This window comes from Diplotaxodon limnothrissa, linkage group LG7 (genome assembly GCF_057381915.1).
Source record: "Diplotaxodon limnothrissa isolate DT_005_m linkage group LG7, D_limnothrissa_male_GT1.1, whole genome shotgun sequence".
NCBI lineage: Eukaryota > Metazoa > Chordata > Actinopteri > Cichliformes > Cichlidae > Diplotaxodon > Diplotaxodon limnothrissa.
Window position 1 is genome coordinate 55,629,524 of NC_140602.1, and position 24,395 is coordinate 55,653,918.

Consider the following 24,395-nt stretch of genomic DNA (forward strand, 5'->3'; position numbering starts at 1 on the left):
ATTTTACTAATTAGTTGGGGGGGGGGGATTCCACCAGATGTTTTCTTCAGCGTTCCATAACTTTTCCAAGCGTTGAGTCCTTATCCTATTATGATGTGCAAATAAATAATTACTAGTAAAATTTCCGTGTGACAGTGCATCTGATCTTTTTGTAAACAACCGTTAAACTGTAGGTTTAATAGACCTTCTGATTAATCATCAGAAATAAGAGCGAGTCCACTTCAGTGCTCTGCACGCATGGAGGGTGTCACACTTTGGGATCACTCATTTCTTCACTTGAGTTCCAACTTGTTGCACATTAGCCGGTTGTTACTAGTGAGTTACACATTACATACCCAGGTTAATGTAGCTGGAGTGTGATGCCACTCCACGCTGATCAAAGTCTCGTGGCGTGATGATTTGCAGACTTCTGAGAAACTCCCTCTGCTTGCATGGAACAGTGTTACACACTTCACCCAGTAACAACACACGATCTTCAGCGAGCAACGCAGTGAAATGCGTTAAAATGTTGCTGTTTTGCTTTGCTTTGCAAAGCTTCGCAATTTCCTCCTTCATTATTATTCTAAGGGACGGGTTGTGATTGGCTCGCAGTCTGACGTCACGCGAAGTGCTCGAAGCATGAAAAAAAGGAAAAGCTCCTCGCTGGTGCTCAGACCGTGTCTGTTTCTCCTCTCTCAGGAAAAATCCGTAAAGTTTAAACACTAAAAGAAAAAAGAAGAGTTAAACTCATGAAAGAAACCGGGCGAAGGAGCGAGCGTAGGTCGAACTCGTGTCACTGTTTTCTTTTTCGCTGTATGTGTGGGGTTTTTTAAAGACTTCAGAGTAGTTTGGGTTTTGTAAAGCGACTTTCCAGCTCTCTGGGATTGTCTCTCAACGCGAAGCTCCCGAGATGAACTTCGATCCGGTGGTCGGGAAACTTCATGTAAGTAAACACGACACTTGCTTTCTAAATACGCTCTTTGTTGAATGCCTACCACTCTATTTGCGTGTGTCCAGTGGATTGTTGATTCATTGACGCTCCTAACTTGATAGTTTCTATAAAAATCATTTACCAAAGTAGCCTCTTAATTCAAGCTGCCGCTAAACGTTTATAATCTAAAAGTATATATTTTTTAAGAAAAGGCTTCTGTCTCATTAAGTTAAAGCGAAGAGCCGACACAGATAAGAGTGTCGTGGAAGCTGAAATCACGTCCAGGCCTGTGAACTTGAAGATGAAACAAGTCCGTGCATTGTCCCAGGCACAGGAAGCAACACTGTGTTTATTGTTGTTAATTATTAAAGTGTTTATTTCTGGAGAAAATGCAGAAATACTTTGGTTTTTGTGTCTTTGCTCTCTTCAGTGCATGTGCTGGATCATTCACTCGCTCGCCCCCCTCTCTCTTCCAACACTACAGCCACCATCTGTGTTGGACATCATGCGGTCACACTCCTCAGACATTCAGCATATGACGGCTCTCGGTCTGTCGCAGCGGATGTAGCTGGCCCTCTAGCCGCTATTAATGAGAGCTGTGCGGCCGTGGGCCTGCTGCCTCAAACGAGCTTTAAATCAAATTGTGTAGAATGTGAGAAGCATGACTGAATGTGTAATCAGAAAGCTAAGAATTCACCTTATCAGTTAGTCCATAACAACTCTCAGCTATTTCTCTCTTAGAGTTTATTCCACTCAGACCTTCACAGAGACGTCTTTTCATTCCTCCCCTGTTGTTTTTTCCAACTGTGCCGCCTATACTACCAGCACTGTGAGCAGACTGGAAGCCTTTGTCCTGCATTAAAAGTACTTTGATTAATGCAAAATACGCATTTGAATTAGAGGAGATCTACTTCCTTTGTCACAGTTTACTGGATTACACCAGGATAACGCTACACGAGATAAGATGTGGAAAATGATATGAGTTCCTAATGACGGAACAAATCAAGCGTTGGCATCTTGTTTAGCTGATGAGGGTAGTGGCGTTTGTCAGTGGCATTTCATCACACATGCCCACTGTCGCTCTGCTCACTGTACATGGAGCTGTTTAAAAGTAAATGTAATATCTTCTGATGGGCCTGGAGCTCCAGTGTTTGTTTTCCCAGTTGTCTGATCTGCGTTTTAAGTCATGCAGTGTTCCATTACTGAAATCCGATTTACTTCTCCGGGTGGCAAAGTCAATGTTTATCTCTTTTGTAAACCACAGTACATTCTGGAGGCCTCGCCAGCAGGCCTTGTTGCTAAGGGACTATGAGGAAACTTCAGCCCCTCCTCATCTCCTCCTCCCCACCTCTCTAATCCCCCCCTACACACACACACACACACCACCCCTCCAAATTGCCCGAGTGTACGTGCCTGGCCGTCCAGTAAACTTCCTGTCTTGAGTATACAGATTTGCTGATATTAGTGGCATCAATTTACTTCTTAGAATTGTCATGCCCATGCAAATGTACACTAGATTTTTATCTGTGATTGTTTACTGTGTGTCTGGGTGTTGGTTCACACAGGAAATAGTCCTCTCCGTCTCTGTGGACTACACAGACAAGGGCAGGACAGGCATCTGGGACAAGCGGAGGCCAAACTATGACACTGGGGACAAGCAGTGGTCGGCAACGCTAGTGTTCCTAATACTGTAGACACTGCTTGTTGCCGCTCTGCTCGGTGACCATGTGAACAGTTATAACCATGCCTGTGGCTTAGAGAAGCTGTAGAGAGGCCGAATGATGCAATGCAGCGCAACTCAGTGTCTGATACCAGGTGGCGTCTGTGCCTTTTAGTGTGGGCTCTTCAGAGAGCCCAGGATGTTTTATTGTTAGTCAATTGTTTATCCTGTGTGGACCTGCAGTTGCTAAGGTGAATCACCCTAGTCTTATCAAAGGACTCGCTGACTCATGGAGGGAGTGCCACCTGTTCAGGTGCTGCCTACCCACGTGATGCATACCAACAGAGACGAGTCACCGCTCACATCTGAATGGTCCCGAATTGAAGTAAGTGGAGATAATTGACTCCGTGTCAAACATCCCCACTATCAAGATAAACAGAATAACCTCATCTAGTTTCAGTTTGCTATGTTAGCTACTAATTACATCTTTCATACATGGAAAACATTCCTTTGGCTAACCCTGTGTCACATTGTGAGTGCTAAAAGGTAATCTTTACTGGAAGTCACTTTTTTTCATGTCAGAAAGTGCTACGAAGGATTGTTGTGGACATAGAAGCCTGTTTCTAGACTTTACCTGATATAGGTGCCCATTAAAACAGTTCATTTTTATTTATATAGCAAGAAATCACAACAACAGATCCCTACAATAGACCCTAAGATAATACAGAGAAAAACCCAGCAATCAGACGAGCGCGCACTTGGTGACGGTGGGAAAGACAAACTATTTTTTTAACAGGACGAAACCTCCAGCAGAACCAGGCTCAGAGACAGGCCGCTATTTGCCACCATATCCATGTGATGTTTAGTTATGCCTGTTTGAGAATAGCACATGTAATGGCCCTATGAATGCACAGAGACAAAGTTTTATTATGGATAACCTGTGTCATCTACGGAGGCAGTCAAAACAAAACGCAGTGTTTCATTAGTAAGGATAACCCTGGAAAAGGCTATGTCAGGACACCTGCAGGACACCGGCCCTCATGGACTGGGATTGGGGACCCCTGGGCTATGTCCTGCTGCATATTAGAAAAGGCAATGTCCTCATCTGAGTCTAATAACTGTCTGGAGTTCAAGTGAGAACATGGCTTAAAATAGCTAAAAGAGTAGAGTGTGTTGTATGAGCACATGGCACATAAGTAGCTGTTCATATATACAAGAACATCATGAAGTGAAAGCAGCACTGTGATGTGTCTCTCTCCAAATGTTGCTAACACAAATTTGGAATTTTCATTATGGATAACTCAGTCATGCAGTTACTCCTCCACTGTTTTATTGCTCTTTTCAGTCACTTTTTAAACACAGCTCCACATGGTCCCTGATTCTAGCTTCTGTGGTGTGACGGACAGTTTGGTATTACTGATTAGTGATTCCTTTTGGTTTTGTACTGGTTTAAATAAAGCTCGAAAATTGCTATACTTCTATTTTCAATTTTCGGCTTCCACCGAGTGTAAAGAATCATTGTGCACTATTCTATTTTTTAATAGTGCCACTGTTGGTCTCGTGTTAAAAATTTTTACACTGTAATTATTTTTTGAATTTCAGAGAAATCCCCGAGTAAAATTATTTATTAATTTTTTTTAAAGAAAATCCCGACTGATCGAACTCATATTTTTATTTCTGTTTGTTTACTATGTTTCTGTTGCTATTTCTTTACTTCTTTTACTTGTTTGCCGATAAGCCAATATCAAGGTTGATATCAGCTGACCGCATTCCTTTTGATTATTGAATTATTCCATGATTTCCTTTCCTTAATAGTCAATAATAATCGATTAACGTAGTCAAAAGTACAGTCCTGGCCTAAAGGCACCTTTCAAACCTGACATACCATGAAGCCAGATCAGGAAAAGGTTTTGCAGCGGTGCTGTATCTTCTGATTTCCTGCTCTCCTGGAATGAATGAGCAGATTATAATAAAAGTGTTGAGTCTCGGAACAAGCTCAACCTTTGTCTAGAAAATGGAAGTCTGTTTACAAAGACATAAATCTGGTGCAAATTCCAACCATTGATGGTCACTTAAGTCCTTCTTGACCCGCTACACCAGTCACATATTCTACATTTTTTGCAGCGGTGTGTTTATAGAGAACTCAATAAACCGCCAGCACTTCAAACTGCCCCCCTCCCTTTTACACAAAGATGAGCTTTAGGGAAGCTAATGTGATTGTCTTTAAAGCGAGGTGATGGATTCCTGCTCATTCTTAAATCTGTTAGTCATCCTTTCTTTGCTCTCTTTTTTTTTAATTCCCTCCCTGCAGGAGTTGTCTTGTGATTCACCGCGTAGCTTTCCTGTGACAGGCCTAATCACGATTTGAAAAGGCCAAGTTAATCGCCCGGCAGCACACAAATGTGATTTGTGGATTGACATTCAAATTGGATGTCCGTAACGTTCTGTATGAGTTACAATGACGTGGAGTACACGTACGAGCAGTCAACCTTTACAGACCACCGAGACCACATCGACCTGGCAACAAAATGATTCGAACGAAAAACTAAAGAAGCGCCACGCTGCACCTGCTTACAACTGCGTGGAACCTTTTGAACTTTCAGCAACCCACTTTGTTTCACTCATCAAAACAATGCAGCCATTCTTTTGCGGTAAACATCAACGTCAGGGTATCAGTAATTTTGACAACTTGTGGTCAAGAGTCTCTCAGGAAATTCAATACAGCTGTCGTCATCGCGGATCATCGTTCTTTTTCCTTTTTTTTTTTTTTCTTTTTCCCCTGGTAAATGTCACCAAACCTGCTTGTGACACACTGTCATCCTCATCTAATCAGTGGAGTGCACCTCCTGAGGAAACTCAAGAATTTGTGCTATGGAGCAGCAGCTTCCCTGAGTTATAAATATCCAGCCTAGCGGATATGCTGTGGGTCTAATCGGGTGCTGGGCCTGCTCTAAGGCAGGCTGCTGTGCAGGGAACAGTTTGGAGCTGAACCCTGCATGAAGCCTCTGTATTGTCTCGAGCTTCCTGTGCTCCCTGAGAGGAGGGGGCAGCCGCTTTTCACACGCTCCCCACACATGCACTCTATGTGTGCTTGTGTGCTATATTATGTGTGTGTGTGTGTGTGTGTGTGCGTGCGTGCGTGCACTGCGTATGCGACCTAACAATGTGGTTTTGAAACTGTTAGCGCCTTCTTGTTCTTAACTGTACTACACTGACACGGGAGCCATTCTCTTTATTTTCTATCATTCAGCTTTATAATGATGAATGTGTGCGAGCTTGGCTGAACTTTGAATTTATTTACAGCCATGCAGCGAGTGTCAGACTTATTTCTCCTGACAGAAGCTGGGCTGTACTTGTCTTCATAATCTAACCCAAAATGTCAGCGTAATTTATCACTCAAGGAAAGTTGTGCATGATCAACCCCCTTTCTCCAGGCAATGCCAGGATTTATCTGTAAAGCACAGAGCATTCACTGTCATGTCAAGGTCAGTCGTGGGGGATTTGAGCTGTACAATACAAAACAGTTTCATTAAGACCCAGAACCCCTTATTGTAACATGTAAAACATATTAAATAAAGTTTAATTTAGGACAGAGTATACGTGAAGATTCATCTTAAATTAGGAAATGAAATCACATTAAACATATTTTGAGTGATAATTATCAATTATATACTCATGACATTACAAAAGAAATCAGTATTTCAGTTCTTAAATGACTACATGATGACAGAGTAACACCAGACATCATGAATTACACAATCTCTTGATCTGGTAGATCACATGTTTTTGAGTTCATCGCCATTAACTAAATAAAAGCACTTTTCAAGTTCTTCTGCATGAGCTAAACAAAAGTGCAACTCGTCATACAGTAAGGACAGCGCTCTAGACGCAGCAGAGGTGCATCGCAGGGCAACTGACGGACAAAGCTACAAGCAACGAGCTACATGCAGAGACCTCCACTTCCAGTCAGAATATTAAGACAGGAATCGGAGCCAAAAATAAGCCTGAAGCTAAAGCAGAAGTAGGTCTCTGGCACACATTTGACTCCTTCCAAAGTTAATTGAGCAGATAGAAAAAGCCTTAAGAGGTCAACAGTCGCACCATATAGAACAACAAGGCGAAACATGCGCCATGTTGTGCTCCGAGTCTAGCTGGAGCTTTGTCCTCTTAAGCCTTGAGCCAAAATGACAAGCTTTTTAGTAAGGCAACCCTATGCACAGCTAATCATGTGATCTCATGAGTTCAGCTAAATCTGTGGGGAAAATTGTGGTTCTATCCCCCCAAAAATTGTCATATGATCTTTTGGCCGGTTTGGTCACCACTGTAATACATTATTCCTTCAGAAATATGTTTAAAACATACGAGACAGTGAATCGGTTAGCTTGAACTCTTAACCCCATTTTATTGTTTTGGGGGTTTTTTCTAGTTGTTTGTTTTTTTCTTTTGCAGTCATATTGAAACCAACTACAGAGCTAGGAAAATTAATCACTTAATTTGAATAAATTGGGGAAAAAACAACCAGAAGTAGTTGAATCATCATAAATCTGACTGATATTCTTTGTGGTAAATGGAGTGGCTTGTTAAGTAGTGGATGATGGTAAAGGGCAGAAGAAGCCACGTGTTGAAATATGAAATTAAATTAATGTTTGAGTCAATTTTGATGTGCTGCAGAGCCTCGGCTGTCGCGTGCTGAGGTTCTCAAACGTTGTCAGGGTGAAATGAGTAAATTCCTGCATTCAACATGGAAATAAAGGAGTGGTGGTTGATAATCAGTGTTGGTTTACTTAGTTGCTCAGAGCCTCCGGCTGCTGAGCGTCGATAATCCAATCAGATGATTAGGCTGCTATCAGATCGAATAGAATAACCTTTTATTGTCATTTTACATGAACAACGAAGTTGTGGGTGCTTCACACCAACTGTGCAGGAATAAAGTAGAAATAGAATGACAGTAGAAATAAATGGCAAACAGGAGAACAAGTAGAGAACACAATAGAGAACAAGTTGCAAAGTGCTTGGAAGAAGTGCGATAGACTCGATCTGAGAATTACTCAAACCATCAGGCAGCCATGGTGTGTGTGTGTGTGTGTGTGTGTGTGTGGGGGGGGGGGGGTGTTAACTGTCAAAGTCTAAGGAGAAAAAGCAGATCAACAAATCAGTGCAAGTTACTGTAAAAAAAAAAAACAACAACTTTCGATTGAAGTGATATGAAGTGACAACTACAACTGGTTTCCTTTAGACTACACCAAAGAAAAGTGTAGGCGGCTGAGTTAAAGGTGTGTGTTTTATGAGTAACAACATAACTGTGCTTTTTAATCTCAACTCTTTTCCTCGTCAGCCGTATTTTGTGCATGTAGTGTCCCTTAATTGATGAAAGAAATTTATTTTCTAATAAGAAAAGCATGATATGGAAAATCAGGTCCTGCTCTGGATGCAGGACTATAATGAGGTGCATGATGTCTTTGCTTATCAGTTGGCTATGATTGAAATCATCTGTCCGATATGAAATGAAGACGCTATCTTAGTTTGTTTGTACGTATTGTGCATGTCTGCGTGAGAGACGGGGCGAGAGAGAGACCCTCGCATTTTCTGTTTCTGCCCATCTTTATTTCTTTAATAAAGGGGCTTACTGTAATTTCCTCAGGAATACAGGGTGATCACAGCCGTCTAAATGGCCCATTGATAACCTGGGTCAAAACTGAAAGGATGTCCTGTCATTTAGTCACAAACGCATTCTCAGTGTACATGGCATGTGCAGAGTTTGTGCCAAGGCAATTTGGAGGAACCCGGGTGCTTAGAGGAAGTGGAGTGTTGCTCCTGTTGTCGATGCACAGAAAGTCCCTTATTATTGTATTGCTACTTATTAGTTTAACTTGCATCCACCCATGTAGAGTATTAACTTATCATACATGCAGACTGTATAACAATAGGACACTGTTTTAGCAAATTATCTGTAGCCAAGCTCTCTCATTTGGCTGGGGAGAGAGAAGGACTGGGCCACTTCTGCTGAAGTTGGAGTGTTTCCAGGAATTGGAGGGTTTGGAGGGCTTGCTACGCTGAGGTTACGGTCACTCCACTATTCCTCCTCACTTGGTTTGTGGAGGTTAAACCAAGCCACATTGTGGCTGCCCATAGTGTTTGTATATGCTCTACTTTTGTGCCAGCGTAGTTCAGAAGCCTTAGGATATTAGTGTGGACGTGTGGCCTTGTTTCTTTTCCTTGTGTGCAAGTAAGGCTGTGTTCAAGAAATACCACAAGACTCATGGTGCTGTGCTTGTAGTCCTGTAGGTGCAACGCTCTGTAGGTCCATGTTTGCACGTTGGAGCTTTCTGCTGTCACTTGGGTTGCTATGAAAGTTATGCGTTTGTGTTGTTGCCGGTCCTTTAGCTTGCAGCAGAGAAGATAGCAGTCATAATAGACAAAGAACATCTTTGTAGTGTGGACTAAAAAAAGTGTTAAACACTAAAAACTGCTTTTCTTTGGTATTTGATGTTCCTTTATGCATTTCTTCCTCCTCATGGTGAACTCCACTATGGTTTCCTTTCCTGGTAAAGCTAACTTTTAAACCAGTCAATATTTGACTGACGCACTGCACCATCACTGTTGGGACTGCGCATGTACTGTAAGTGCATGTTAGCAGCTTCTGTATTATCTGAAACCCCACAATTGCACCAGTGCAGGGCCATAGATCCAACTTTAGAGAAAAGATTATATTTTTGATTCCGTCATTTAAACCCTTTATGGTTTGCTGAGCAACAATCAGTGAATAAATGTATTTGTTAGAGCTACTTCAGTGTAAGAGTTAGCTATTTTCTCGGTTTTACGCAACTGCGATCAGACCAGTAAGACAAAGAAGCAAGGTAAAGAAGCAAGACATTTGTTTGGACTGTGAAATTAAATGAAGTGGCAGAGTCAACAGTTTAAAAAAAGAAATGTTGCATCTTTTCTTGTCGTAACCTTGCCGATCATAACAGGTTAGCTACTGAGAACGGCTGCACCTGGGAGTGTTTGGAATCGCAGGCCTTGAAACGAACAAAGCCTGGAAATGATGTAATATCAGCACTGTCCGTTCATGTTTACTGTCAGAGAGGCACCCTTCAATGGGCTGTGCTCTGTAAAGACACTCTATTAAAGATATTCCTGAATACCGAGCACAGCTTCACAGTCTGTGCCTGCGTTGTGGGGTATAAGATTACCTTTAGCGCAGCTCCTTCATTTCTTTAGTTTCCTGTTTTCTTTCCACTGTTTTTGTCTGTAGCGTGCGCTTGTGCACAGATTTTCTCCGTCTCTCCACATCCCCACCCAGCCCACAGTCTTACACACAGTATATTCAAGTCTAAAGACTCACCCTGTGTCATGCAAGCTGTTAGTTCCCCCCCCCCTCTCACTTTCTCTCCCTCTCTCTTCTGCCTCCCCCGTTCCCCAGAATGTTTGGATAGATGTAAATGGTGTGATTGTGACTGCTCTGCCGGCCGTCTGTAACTCCACGTCTGCTTCTCAGCGTCTTTGGAAAGTCTGACGTGAGCAGAGGGAGAGGAAGAAGGGAAAAGGCAGAGGGAAAGAGAGAGGGAGGAAAGTTCCTTTGAACAACAAGGCATGGCGGCCCTCCAGAGAGTCAAGTCTGGCGTCAGGAGTCGGTCTCTTCCCCGTTCCTCTTTCTCTACCTCTGCCTATGTGCTCTCAGCTTTTATTCCCCTCATTCTCCCACACTGTCCTTTTTAGAGTGCCTATTCCCTGTAGAACATCCCATCTTCAACCTGCTGTCTACAGTTTCTGCCCCCCCCTTTCACTACTCAGCCCTTTCCACCCAGCCTGTCCCATATTCTCTCTCCTGCTTTAACAGAGGTCGGGGTGGGGTGGTTGTGGGGGTGTGCACACGGGAGAAGACAAAACCTCCAAATCTAGGACTTTCATTTACCCACGAGGTGTCGTGTTGCATTCGAGGCGCTTCATGTCGGTGTCGCATGTCCCGGCATTCAAAGAGTCTGGCTTTAAGAATGTGGGTCATTTGAAGTAGAGGCACTAAAGTGCGTTGTTTGCCAGTGAATGGGGCCTTCTCACGTTGACACGGTGAAAAGCGTGTGAATAAACACCATCGCCCGGGGGCCGCACTAAAGTGTTTCGGCTGTATTCTTCTCAGTACCCCACCTATACAAGCCTGTTATTATCCAGCCCATGAATGGATTTCTGAACCCGCATTTGATATGGGCATCATGCTGCTGTTAGTTAAGATACCTTATCAAACTCTGTCTTTTACATCCACAGCAGAGGAAGCAGATTCTCTGCCTTTTTTTCCCCTCCCTTTTTTTGAACTAGAGGAAAACCAGATCAAGGCCTAATTAAGTTTGGCTGCCTGTTGCGCTGCATGTAGTTAACGTGTAGCTCTGCATCCTGCACACACGAGTTTGTGTTGCCTCTAGTTCTGACCGGCTGCACAGCTCCCTTAATTGCTTCCCACGGCAGATGTTGAGATCAGATGGTTCAAATTAAGATGTAGATTGCTCACACAAGGTTTCCTATGAAGATAGATTCTCCTCTTTGCTTTCCTTTATCTTATGAGTTTGATTGCGGGTTAGTCGGCCTACTGTGGATGCACAAAAATAACCCGAATCTCATCTTTTCTTCTTCCTCCCTGTTTGTCTCCCAGACCTTGACGATGCAGGTGAAGGTGGCAGCACTCTTCATCTGGGTTGTGTGTCGTGCAGCAGAACCTCCAGCAGCTCAGTGGTCCAATGAAGCATACGTAAACCGAACACTTCGACTACACAAATCCTGCGTGGAGAATGAACAGTACTTGCACCAGGGACTCTGCTGCCTCAATTGCAATGCTGGTAAGGCGGATAAGAGGAGTTACACTCCCGTGTCACTATATCTACAAAAATGATACAAACATAAGACAAACTGACACGAGGGCAGTTTGTAGCCAACGTTTAGATTGGCATGGTGTCTTCTTTGTTTTTGTTTCTAACTCAAGGTAAATGTCAAAGCCATAAGCTGAATTTGATCCCAAACTAGTTTTTAAAATATTCCCCCAGCCTGATCTGGAAAGAATGTGTGAACCGCTCCGTCTCAGCAGATGAGAGTGAAGCAAAACGTGAAGTGAAATGTGCGGGGTGTGACGCAGAGGTTATTTTTAAAGCTGTAGTCCTTAAAAGCACTAATCCTTTTAATTTATTATGAAAAAAATTCAATAAAGCCGTTTTTTTTTGTTGTCGTTTTTTTGTTTCTTTTTAAGTCTGAGCGTTTAGCTGAGACACAAGCACCGCATGGTTCTGCTAACTGATTGAATTATTTTATTTGCCACAGTGGATTCTAAGAAATGCCTTTTTTTTTAAATATTCGATCAACTCCAGTTTTTGTTTTTTTACATGAACTTAGAGATTCACAAATGATTACTTGTGAAAAAGCTGCAAATGTAATCATCACTGCCTGCCACTTTGAAGTAAGAGTTAATAGATTATCAGTTCACAGTTAATTAATATAGTAATAAGAGGTCGTCATTGTTTGACACTGTTCGGCTTGCTTGTGTTTGGTTCAATAATGTGTGATGTTCCTTCCTCATGCATTATTGTGTTTTCTCCTCTTTATCCCAGTTGCTCAGCTGTTACCACATGTTTTAAAGCCACAGTAACCATTTAATGGTGTGGAATGATAGCTTTCTGCTTCTTCTTGTCAGTATAAACTTTTATTTACGAGTAGGGCTGCCACAAACGATTATTTTGATAGTCGACTAGTCACCGATTATTTATGCGATTAGTCGACTAATCAGATCATCATCCACTGGACGTAAAACTACAGCTTATTGCACCAGCAGCATCTGCTCTTATATAACTATCATTAGCTTACAGCTTTAAGCTTTTAAGGTGCTAACTAAAAATAAAGACAAGATGATAGTTTATTCAATTTTAATGAAATTTGCAGATTGTTTCGGTAAAGTTTAATAAACTCCTTGCTATCTAAAATATAACAGGACACCGGAGTATATTCTCCAGCATCTCACACTTCTGATAATCAGCTGTCTGCTTGACGTTTATTCAGCTGTGTAAAAACTATAACTTTAATCTCAGCCAAACCGATTTACTCAGGAACAAATAAAATACTAAAAAAAAGCCAAACAATAACATTTTTAATTTATCTAAGTGACTCATATATATTTAACCTGAGTCGCGAAAGACGGCGGTGGGTTTGAAAACAATTTGCCGGGAGTCCGGTGTTCTCACGGCGCTAGTGACCTAGCCCCCGGCTAGCTATCGAGCTAGTGGGTAACAGACGTCTCCGAAAACGTCGGAGCGCTTTTGAAAATATGTGGTGTCCTGATAAACTGAGCCGATATTTGAGGTTTACACAGCTACATTCTCGCCTGAAAATATGTTAAACGTTTATTTTGTGACCCAGAAAGAATAATAAGAGTAATATTAAAACTAACTAGCTACCGCCATTGTTGGAAACTAAGCTGGGCCGCGCTATGAATTCTGGGACACAGCTACTTCTTCTTCTTCGGGGTTTAACGGCAGCTGGCATCCTTGTACATGCTGTGCTGCCATCTTCTGTTTCAGTCCGTTATTACACTCTTAAATCCTGCTATTATTCCTGTGTCTTTTGCGATCTTACAAAGCTTCAAACGACACGTCGACTATTAAATCAGTCGTCGACGATTTTGATAGTCGACGTAATCGTGACTAGTCGACAAATCGTGGCAGCCCTATTTACGAGCAAATAGATTTTTTTTAAAATCAAAAATTAGTTTTGGATCCAGTTAAGTATGGGTGAAACGGACTGCACTGTCTCTAAACCTAAGCACAATACAACGGCTTTATTTACTAGATGCTTAGAAAGTCCAACCACAGATGTTTTTTACTTTTTTTTAATTGATTTTTTTTCCTCCTGCTGTTTTTTTGCCATTCATGCAGCAAACAAATCCTGAAGACACATGAGAATCAAGTGGTCGTACTCACAGCATGCATGAATCAAGTCTAAAACTGCAAAGCGTGACAGTGTGCGAGTAAAGGAGATCGACTTGATTCGCTGCAGTTCAGCAAATCTGTTCTCCTCCGAATTCCAGGAAAAAATGATGCAGAAATGTAAAATAGTGATAATCAGTCTCTGGGGCTTGGGTCAAGCTCTTTTTGTTTTTTTCTAAGACGATGCCTCCTTTGGTTTGCAGCTTTATGAACCTAACGCGTTGCTTTGTTTTGCTCTGACGTCGGCAGGAAACGCAGTGCGCCACTAAAAGTTGGCATTCACATATTAAATATGCTGTTTATATGGGCGTGCAAAGCGTTTATGTTTTGGGCTAGTTATGTGATGTTTTTCTCCTTTATTTGCAGGAACATATGTGCATCAGCCCTGTGAAAGAGACCTAGAACTCGGGATCTGTCTTCCATGTGAACATGGACAGACCCACACAGAGCACAACAATGGGATGTTCCGCTGCTTGCCGTGTACTCACTGCCGCTCAGGTAATGAGACTCTCCTCCCCTGATAAATCAATAGTGAGGTCATTACTTGTATATAGACTATAAGTATACTTTGTATATAGATTGGTTTTTTTGGTCTACACTGTTTTCCCACATAGATGTTTTACATATTGTAAAAATTTCATAATATTAATTGCAGTATTATAATACTGAATGCTTAGACAATGTTATTGGTCAACTACAATATTGATCCTGGGCCAACATTATTATGATGGTATAGGAACAACACCAACACGGGCATATATATGTCTGTATGTACCTGTAAATATCACAAAATACTCAACTATTATTGACTGAGACGTTTTACTAATCATTTGCTTGACCGTTTATCCGCTTATCTAAGACATGTTTATCAGCAGCTGCACACAGTCATGACGTCAGGTCGGGTACCAGGAAATGGAATAGTCAAATCTGAGTACTGACAATAAATCTGAGGTTATAAATAAATACAGAAGGCTTTTTTTTTTTTTTAACCTTAAAACAAACATAAAAGTCGAGTGTTCTGTAATCCAGCTGGTCAGATATATCATTTTAGGAAATTTAATACCTTTTTGTCTGCGCCCCCGCCTTTCAGAGCCACTCATGACAATGTGATCTTATGATGTTACACCAAGTGGCAGGGCGTGTCTTTGTTGTTTTTGTTTTCGTGGGCTGAATGTGAGTGTGTTCCACGTCTCAGGAGATTTGCCTGTGTGTCTGTCTTACCTGACTGAGCTGGGTGTGGCTGCATCTCATTGTCTCCCACACTGCTGTCTTTGTGTCCAATGAAAGGCAGGAGCTGCAGAAAAGAGACTTCTGTTACATAGGATGTGCTTTGTGCTCATTCATTGCGGTTTTAGGAGAGTTTTTTTAATATGTGTGGGTGTGGATGGGTTTGTTTTGCTCTAGTTTTAACTTATTTATGACCATGTAACAATTAAAAGGAACACGCCAAAGGAAATGTGAATGAAATTTTTAAAAGATGCCTATTGTTGGACTACTTTTACTTAAAATGAACTGCAGTGTTATCTGGAACGCTTTAGAACTTGCTGGTCGGAAAATATTTCATATTGACAAGGCTGCTGTTGGTTCAGTGAATCATTTATGGAGTAAGATGGAACTTAAGTTGCTTGGAGCGGAGACCGCAGTTTGGTTTTTTGTCTGTAAAAGTTATCGCACAAGTAAAAGATGTTATGCAATCATTTAAATCAGGGGTTATCAAACTTTTTTATAGGGCCAAGCATCCTCTACAGGCAAAAAATGGCTTAAATGGCCACATTTTTGCACCGTTTTATAATTTATAGCAAATTGACCGTGTGTCCTTGACCCTTCCCTTTGTAGGGTAAGCTTTTAATAGTCAGTTTGGACCCATGTCTCTATCTGACTTTGTGGCGCAGACTCACACAAATGGTTACCAGTTTAATGAATTAACCAAAATCGAGAAATCACCAGCCTCTTGGTCTATTTTAGGCTTGGAATATCTCCTCGTATCTCCTTTGTATGTGATGATCTGTCACTATGCTGAGGTACTACAACACCATTGTTGTATGTAAAAATTAGCCACAGCAACAGCGACTGCTATGTAAGGCTGCCACAAACGATTATTTTGATAGTCGACTAGTCACCGATTATTTTTGCCATTAGTCGACTAATCAGATCATGCATCTATTGGATGTAAAACGTACAGCTTACTGCACCAGCAGCATCTGCTCTTATATAACTATCATTAGCTTACAGCTTGAAGTGTTTAAGGTATGTGCTAACTAAAAATAAAGACAAGCTGATAGTTTATTAAAGTTTAATGAAATCTGCAGATTGTTTCGGTGGAGTTTAATAAACTCAGTCTCGTCTGCTCCTTGCTATCTAAAATATAACAGGACACCGGAGTATATTCTCGAGCATCTCACACTTTTGATAATCAGTTGTCTGTTTGAGGTTTATTCAGCTGTGTAAAAACTATAACTTTAATCTCAGCCAAACTGATTTACTCAGGAACAAATAAAATACAAAAAAAAAAAAAGCCAAACAATAACATTTTTAAGTTATCTAAGTGACTTATATTACATGTTTAATCTGATTAGCGAAAGACGATTTGCCGGGAGTCCGGTGTTCTCACCGGCTCTAGTGAGCCTTGAACCCTGGCTAACTATCGAGCTAGTGGGTAACAGACGTCTCTGAAAACGTCGGAGCGCTTTTGAAAATATGTGGTGACTTGATAAACTGAGCAGATATTTGAGGTTTACACAGCTACATTCTCGTCTGAAAATATGTTAAACTTTATTTTGTGACCCAAAAAGAATAATAAGAGTAATATTAAAACTAACTAGGTGCGCCATTGTTGCCAACTGCTCTGGGCCGCGCTATGAATTCTGGGACACAGCTTCTTCTTCGGGGTTTAATGGCAGCTGGCATCCTTGTACATGCAGTGCTGCCATCTTCTGTTTCAGTCCGTTATTACACTCTTAAATCCTACTACTTATTCCTGCGTCTTTTGGGATCTTATAAAGCTTCAAACGACACGTCGACTATTAAATTAGTCGTCAGCGATTTTAATAGTCGACGTAATCGTGACTAGTCGACTAATCGTGGCAGCCCTAATGCTCTGTTGTCAGCCACATATAAAGTGTAATATCAGATAAAATCCCCATCACCAACTTGTTTAAAGTGCAACAAAGTCAATTTTGGTAAAGTGGCAATAGACAGGCTTTTTAATACCTTGTTTTGGTTGTGCAGTTGGGCTTTCACAGCCAAGCCCAATGCTGATAGTTGTGTCACTCTTTGTGCAATTATGACACTTCACTCCGACAAGAAACACAGATAAATTTTCACCATTTTAAGCTGCTTTTGTATTTCAACTCATTTTAAAACTTCTCTTCTTTAACAGGAAAAGGTTAAGACCGTAAAAATCTTTGATAGTTCTTTTTATGCTACATAATTTCACAGTTAATCCCTTTTAAATATTTGTGTGCTCTGCCAGAATCAAAGCTTCTAGTGTGCCGTGGGGTTTAGTGTTTAACAAGCGTGCAGCAAATGATATCCTACCAGTGTCTTTTTCGTGCCCTGCCTTTAGAAAGGAATGAAACAGAACCCGTGTCGCTCTGTATTGGAAAATTGTAATTTAATTTTGATTGTTACATGTCATTAATATAATAACAGTGAAGCCTGTTGTCCCACATACTTGGAATAAGTAAGAGTAGATGTACTAAACTAAAATAGCAGCCTGTTTGTGTTCAGACTCTAATCAGAGAAATGCTTAAAATACAAAAAAGCTGTTTGTTGGTTTGGAAATCCAAACCTCGACTGACAGCTTTACTTTTCCAACTTGTCTTGCATAAAGGGAAAAAAATACGTGAAGCAAACAGGCTACAATCCAAGTTGTTGCATTGAGCCATCGACTCATCGACGACAGCAACTTGGTGCATTTAGGCATGTAGACGCGGTCAATAAGACCTGTTGAAGGTCAAAGTGAGCATCTAAATGGGGGAAAAAATGAAATCTGTGTGACTTTAAACATGTCATGGTTGTTACTGTCAGACAAAGCCGATTGGAGTATTTCAGAAACTGCTGATCTGCTGTGATTTTCCCGCTCAACCATCTCTAGTACGCCCCCCCCCCCCCCCCCCCCCCCCCCCAAAAAAAAAATCCCAATGCAAACCTGCATTGTCAGATTACATCGAGCTGATAGGAAAGCAAGGGTAGCTCAAACAAGGACTCATACAATCATTAAACAGGGGTTTCTGCAGTAACTGTGTGATGCAGTCATGTCAACATGGACCAAAATCTCAGAGAAATCTTTCCAGCGCCTTCTTAAATCGATGCCATGAAGAATTAAGTCAGTTCTGAAAGCAAAAGAGGGTCCAAACTAGTAATTCAATGAAATTCAGTTTTATTTATATAGCGCCAAATCACGACAGCAGTCGCCTCAAGGTGCTTAATATTGTACAGTAGATCGTACAATAATAGTACTACTAAGTTATTACTAATGAAATGGGAAATGAGTGCAGTCTTGCATCAGGGTAAGGTAATTTTTTTTTCTTGCCTAATCACATGGAGATCATTATGATCTTTACACTGATCATCATTAACACTTACGGCAGAACGCACATTTGCCTCTATGGGCAGTGTTGAAGCAAACAGAAAATAATTGTGCCATTTCAACTCCAGCTTAGATTAGTCACGATTGTTTAGTATTCTGTGATTTAAATAACTGCAACTAAATGCACCAGCAGAAACATCATCAGTGACCTGATGAAGGTGGCAGTTGTCACCTGTGGGAAAGTCGCCTTTATTTGGATCACATTAAAATATGCAGTGAATACGAAAAAAAAATCGTCCTTACTTAGTTCTATAAAACTCTTTAAAATATCCATAGCTTGCTATAGAATGAGCTTAATCGCCTGTATAAAACGATAGGAAGGTTAGTGTGAAAGACAGTGTGCACACATTTTGCAAACCAACCTAACAAAGCCATTTTTCTTTAATTGGCAAGCATGAACATGAGATTTTATATGAAAGGGCATCCTGTGGAGTTGGACCGCTGGCTATTTATTATTACTAATTTTGATCGTATCCTAAAGGCCAGGGCTACCATCTATTTAGGTCTCATTTTAAGAAATGAACCGTGGCAGATTCTCCGTTCCTTATTATCCCGTTAAAGTGAAGCAAAATATGTCTCAGAGGGAGATAAAATTAGTAACCTAATTATCTAACATATCTTTTTTTTTTCTTTGCAAAAGATTGCCACATAATTGCCGGTGTCCAACCAATTAGTTGAAGGTCTTCTATTTGTTCCATCATGTAATGCATGCTGATGGTCGTGGGAATACGTTTTTTTAGAAGTTCACTTGTTAAAGTCTGTAGCTGTTTACGCAGTTTGCAACATTCAGAGTTGAGCTTTGCTAAATAAAAGCAGACATGATGCCATGTCTTGAATTTCTTTTTTTAATTGTTTTTTTTTTAGCTGTTTATTTCCCATCGTGTCCTGTTAGGCACTTTTTGACTTTGTTCTGAAAGGTGCTACAGAAGCCTCTTTGTCTCACAACTTTCCTAACTGTCCACAGATCAGGAGGAAATTGCTTCCTGCACCACAACTGCAGACACCAAGTGCCAGTGCAAACCGAATACCTTCTGTGTTCCGGACCAGGCCTGCGAAGTCTGCAAGCGCTGTGTCAAGTGAGTGTCACTTACCTGTTTCCTGAAATTATTCTGGATTGTTTTTGCGTCTGCGTTTACCCTACAGTCAAAATTTGGGACTCTGTTTTACTGTTACTTAAAATGTTTCTGTGCTTCAAAACTGCAGGTGTAAACCTCATGAGGAGGAGGTAAAAAAGTGCACACCGTTTTCTAACACAGTGTGCCGAAAACGCCCTCTGTCCCCCACACGAATCACTCCGTCCCTTTCGCCCACGTTGGATCCTCCGGCGAGCATCGGTAAGTTTCACTATCAGTTTCAGATTCTGCTGCTGAAAGTTTTTTAGCTATCATTGCTTAAATTAAATTTTTTGTGTTCGTGGCATTTGTTGTTGTTTCTTTCAGTTGTACCTCTGTGCATTTTCCTGGCCATCGTTATCATCATCATTATCGCACTGGCTCTGTGGTGGTTCATTTTCAAGCAGCGTTCATGTGAAATACCATGTGAGTTGATATCAAGTAATGTGCGTCTGCAGTTAATGTTTTGCTCATCAGATGTGTTCCTAATGCTATTTTCCTGCTTCCAAAATAGGCTTGAAGCTCCAGTGCGAGTCCAGTGAAATTGTCAAGATTCCCATTGTAAGTTGTTTGTTGTTATTTTACATGTTTAATTCAAACCATTTCAAATGGACATTGAACAAAGTGCTGTGCTGCTGAAGGAAGAAAAAGCAGATGGATCTGCTCAGTGTACCTCAGTGATCTCGCATGAATAGAGCAGGTTACAAGATCAGGGAGTTAAAGTGGTGCCACTCCACTCAGTGACTTAAAAACAAATATTGAAATCAATTCTAAAACTGAATGGGAGCCAACAAGGAAAAGCTAACGTAGTTGATCTCTCTTATAAGTGCCTGTTAAGAGTGCGAGGGGGTGATTTGGACCATTTCCAGTCAAGAACGTAAAGACAGGCTGACACCTGAAAAATGACAGCAATAAAGTAATCAAATAGACATAAAATAAAAGCATGAATTGTGTCTTAAAGTCAGTGAAGAAAAAAGAGAGAAATGGTTTAACACTGTTTTATATGTTTTCATAACAAGATTCACAAGTGTTTCACATTAGCAGATTTTTACTTCACAAAACTTATCAAAGATTTGGGGGGGGGGGGGCTTAATTCTGCCTGTGAAATCTATCTACAGAACACACTCATGGAAAAGTAAAATGAGTCATTATTATTAGTATTATGGCATGATAAAGCCTGGGCCAAGCATGGACCCCTGAGGCACGCCTCATGTAAGGAGATTTGATAATACGATAGTACACCCTGTGTCTGTCAGTGAAATGAGATTTAAAGCATTTATTGGAGTTAAATACCAGTCGAGCTTTTCATCCACTAATCAAAACTTTGATGCGTCAATCTTCAACTCTGTCCATTTATTACACTGTTTGGACAACATATACCATTGTTGTGTTCACGTTTTCTATACATTTCCTTTTTCCTGCTCAGGATGAGAGTGGAGCCACAGCAGAGGAGCGACAGAATGATCAAAACGCGGGTCTAGAAGGCGAGGAGTCCCGTCCAGACTCAAGGCCGCTCCTGCAGGAGACCCAGGCTGGGATGACCAAGGCGCCCCTCGAAGATGAAGACCGAGGATTAGGGGACAGCTTGCCCAACACCACTAGTTCCTCTCAAACTAGCCTGTCAGCCCTTCCCACGGCGGTTTCCAACACCCCACACCAGAGCCCCGCTACCTTCAGGCAGCTGCCTGCAGATCTGGTGAGGAGTAGAGTCAGAATGAGCTCAAATGGGTCACACTGTATTTTAAAATTTTCATCACGCCTTAAACTTTCTATTTTGTCTCGTGTTGCAGGATGATCCTCTGCGATGTCGACTGGTGCCACTACAAGGTAAGATTCACACAGAGTCTTGTGTGTGTGGAGGGGGGAAGGGGGGTGTCCACTTTAAGAAACATTTTCACAGAGCTCTTTTGAATTTGAATAGCCTTTATTGTCATTGTACAAAGTACAACGAAATTGGAGTGCCACTCCCTTGGTGCAAAATGCAATAATAAATATAAATGTAAGTATAAAAAGTTCAATAAAACAACCGAAGTACTCAGACAATAATAAGTACGATATATACAGGATAGCAGCATTAATATAATGATAGTATGAATAGCAGCATAATATAGTGACAATGGCAAGTATGGTATAGTTAAGCAGGTTCAATTGTTTTGTGCTTATTTACTACAGTGATAGCTCTGGGAAAGAAGCTATCCCTGAATCTGTTTGTCCTGGTTTTATATGAACTATTACCGTCGGCCTGACGGTAATAGTTCAAACAGTTGATTACTGGGGTGAGAGTGGTCCTTGATGATATTGCCAGCTCTGCTGAGGTACCGAGAGTTTGCAATGGCCTCCAGACTGGGCAGAGAGCAGCCAGTGATCTTCTGGGCTGTGTTGATGACCCTCTGCAGTACTTTTTTTTCCCCACTTGATTTACCCTAAGAGCCAGACAGCTTTACATAAAAACAGTACAGTTTAATGCTGTTCATGGCAATCCAAAGGGAAGTCACAAAATCTCCTCCAGAGCTCATCTTTGCTGCTTGATAGATTTATAATCTCATGATAGTCAGGCCATATCTGAGCCTCTAGGGCTTCGGAACATGCAGCCTTTTTTACTGTTGTTTTGTTCTCATGGTGAATTAAAGAGGACACGGCTTAACTGATTTTTTGATCCTCTGTTAATAGTATTATACATGCCTCCCCTGACAGAAAATGTATTGAAACTTGCTGCTTGTTCCTTTTGTTGGAACAATGCCTATACTGTTATGATTTGCACGCTAGTGTTCACAGTCTGTTAGGAGCAGTCTGTAAAATAACAAGATGCACATGCATTTTACACGTTGTGGCTTTCTGTTTTCACAGTCGAAATTCTTCCCTGTCTCATCTGTGTGTTTTGTTTGGGTTTTTTTTCCCCCAAAAGGTTCTGAAAAATCCCTGAGGAAGAGCTTCGATTTGTTCGACGAGTACTTGGACGTGCGGATCCACAACAAGTTCTTCAGAATGATTGGAGTCAGTGACAACCACATTCGGCTTGCGGAGAGCGGCACTTCCAGCGATAAAGTGTATGAACTGCTGAAGAACTGGATGCAGAGGCAGGGACTCCGAGCCGACATCAACGACCTGCTAAACACTTTGCTGACTATGGACCAGCGACGTTCAGCCGAGAGCATCGCCTCCGAAGCCCTCCGAAGGGGCTACTACAAACACGCAGACACGCCCTGAAAAGCAGCGGGGACTTCAAATGAAGTAAACACAAAGTACTTAATACAAAAAGACAGCACACAGACACTGCCAGTGGACGTTGTGTCTCATGAACAGGCTTACCTCTTTTGTGGCTGATCGGCCACGTATTCAAAAGCCAGTAGTTTAAAAAAAAAAAAAAAAAAACAAGACAAAAAAGATGAAAGCAAAAAAGGGGAAAGTCAAGCTGTTTTGATGAACGGTCTGAGGATGCTAACCTCTTGCCAAATGCTGAAGCGTAACCATGGAAACAAAAAGCCTGGTGTAACAATTTTAATTTTTTCTTTTTTTTAAAAAGAGCACAAGAACATGAAGTTGTCATCTTCCGCAGGCGCTGCGGCTGCATGATTTAAGCTGTAGAGAAGCGTAGCCAAGTACTGAAAGCTAAGACGTTTCTGGCTTTGTGTTGGTCATCCGCCCGGATGCTAACACACTAGCGCAAGACAAGGATATATACACTGGTTTGTAGGAGTGGCATTAACTATGTCACAAATACTGTGCCGCATCGATGCACTGACCTCAGGCACATGTAGGATTTAAAGCAAAAAAGTCACGCTCTGTCAGTTGTGCTGATTTCAACTTCTGTATATTAGTCCATGAACACTTTTCCGACTAATGATTGGAAGATAGCCTCCGTTTGTTATAACAAAGGTTAACTTGCATCCTTACTAATCACAAGCTTGACCTTTGCTGCGCTGTTTGAATACCTACATTTACTTAGGTGTCTTTTTGTTATTGTTTTCTACGACCTGGTCACATCACAAATGGCCTTCCTCGTCATTCAGTCCTGTTCAGTGTTACTACTCACACATAACGCTGAAGAAGGAGTTTCACCAGCTCTTTCTGCTGGGACGACGACGAGTAGCTTAGTAAAAAAAAAAAGTGTGTCCTTGTAACTTGGAGAATTTCAAAAGGTCATTTTATTTATTGATATATTTATTGTAATAAATAAATAGTTATCTCTTGTTGTTTAATGCCATTGCCAAAGTGACCCCTGGAATACACACGCAGTATTAGTGCTGTCGGGGTTTGTAGCACCAGGGCAAAAGGACTGAAAACAAATGTTTCAGGTTGTAGTTTCAGCTCGTAGTGTTTTCTTAGAATCCGTTCGGCTGCGGGCGTGTCAGTGATTCGGTGCCATTTCTTCCACCGAGACCGCGTTGGGCACGTTGTCGAAGCGTCCGTGATGCCCAACGCTGAATGCGTCTTTTCAAAGTGAGCCGACTGACCAAATAGTCCCTTCATATCAGCAGTGACGCAGGGTGCAGGTACGGATTGTTTTGTCTCACAAGATGAAGGAAACCTTTTCTGGTTTCAAAAAGAAGACTCCTCCCCCCCAATTTTCTCGCATGTATATGTGTAGAGAGCATAGAAGTCTCACAAACTATATATATGTATATATGCAACTATATTAACAGACTAAAATGAATATAGTGACGTATGAAGTTATTGAGGATAAAAAAAATTTTTTAACTAGATTTTGTTTCGCCCATTTTTCTGCAGTTCCTCATGTATAAAGAAAAGAGTTACAGAGTTATATATTGTTGCTAAAGAATGATGCTACAGTGCTGGCACTGCCATCTACTGAAAGACAATGAAAATACAGCCTGCATCAATTTCTAGGGACCCTGTACGCCCTTTTCATGCTCCATTTGGATCCAGTTTTTTCACCTGATAACATTTTAGTTCTTTTTTTAATCCCCCTCAGCCTTTCCTGGTGTTGTATAGCAGTGAATAGGCTTCAGTGGATGTTCTGTTTACTAAGACAAATCATGTTTTTGTAATATTTCTGTGGTTTTACATATTTCATTGCAATTCCTAAGCTGTTCACAAAACTTCCTTGTATAAAAAACCATTCTGTTCATGATTTCCATTAAGCCATGTCTCCTTAGTTATTGTTTGCTCGTCGTGGATTTCAGATATGAATGATGCAAATACA

The 24,395-nt window shown here is 41.2% G+C and overlaps 1 protein-coding gene across 1 annotated transcript; it reads left to right on the forward strand.

Moving 5' to 3' along the window:
• Positions 1 to 638: 638 nt before the first annotated feature.
• On the forward strand, positions 639 to 24,395 carry tnfrsfa (tumor necrosis factor receptor superfamily, member a). Its single transcript, XM_085359971.1, has 10 exons — positions 639 to 922; positions 11,215 to 11,398; positions 13,895 to 14,026; positions 19,084 to 19,195; positions 19,323 to 19,453; positions 19,559 to 19,657; positions 19,746 to 19,792; positions 20,658 to 20,927; positions 21,022 to 21,058; positions 22,137 to 24,395. The coding sequence occupies exons 1-10, from the start codon at positions 890 to 892 to the stop codon at positions 22,436 to 22,438; spliced, it is 1,347 nt and encodes a 448-aa protein (XP_085216097.1). The 5' UTR covers positions 639 to 889; the 3' UTR covers positions 22,439 to 24,395.

Excerpts from the sequence above, each read along its gene's own strand:
- tnfrsfa (XM_085359971.1), top strand. The coding sequence starts at position 890 with ATGAACTTCGATCCGGTGGTCGGGAAACTTCAT. Across the intron at positions 19,658-19,745 it reads GCGTTCATGTGAAATACCAT|GCTTGAAGCTCCAGTGCGAG; the intron begins GTGAGTTGATAT and ends CTTCCAAAATAG. Across the intron at positions 21,059-22,136 it reads TCGACTGGTGCCACTACAAG|GTTCTGAAAAATCCCTGAGG; the intron begins GTAAGATTCACA and ends TTCCCCCAAAAG.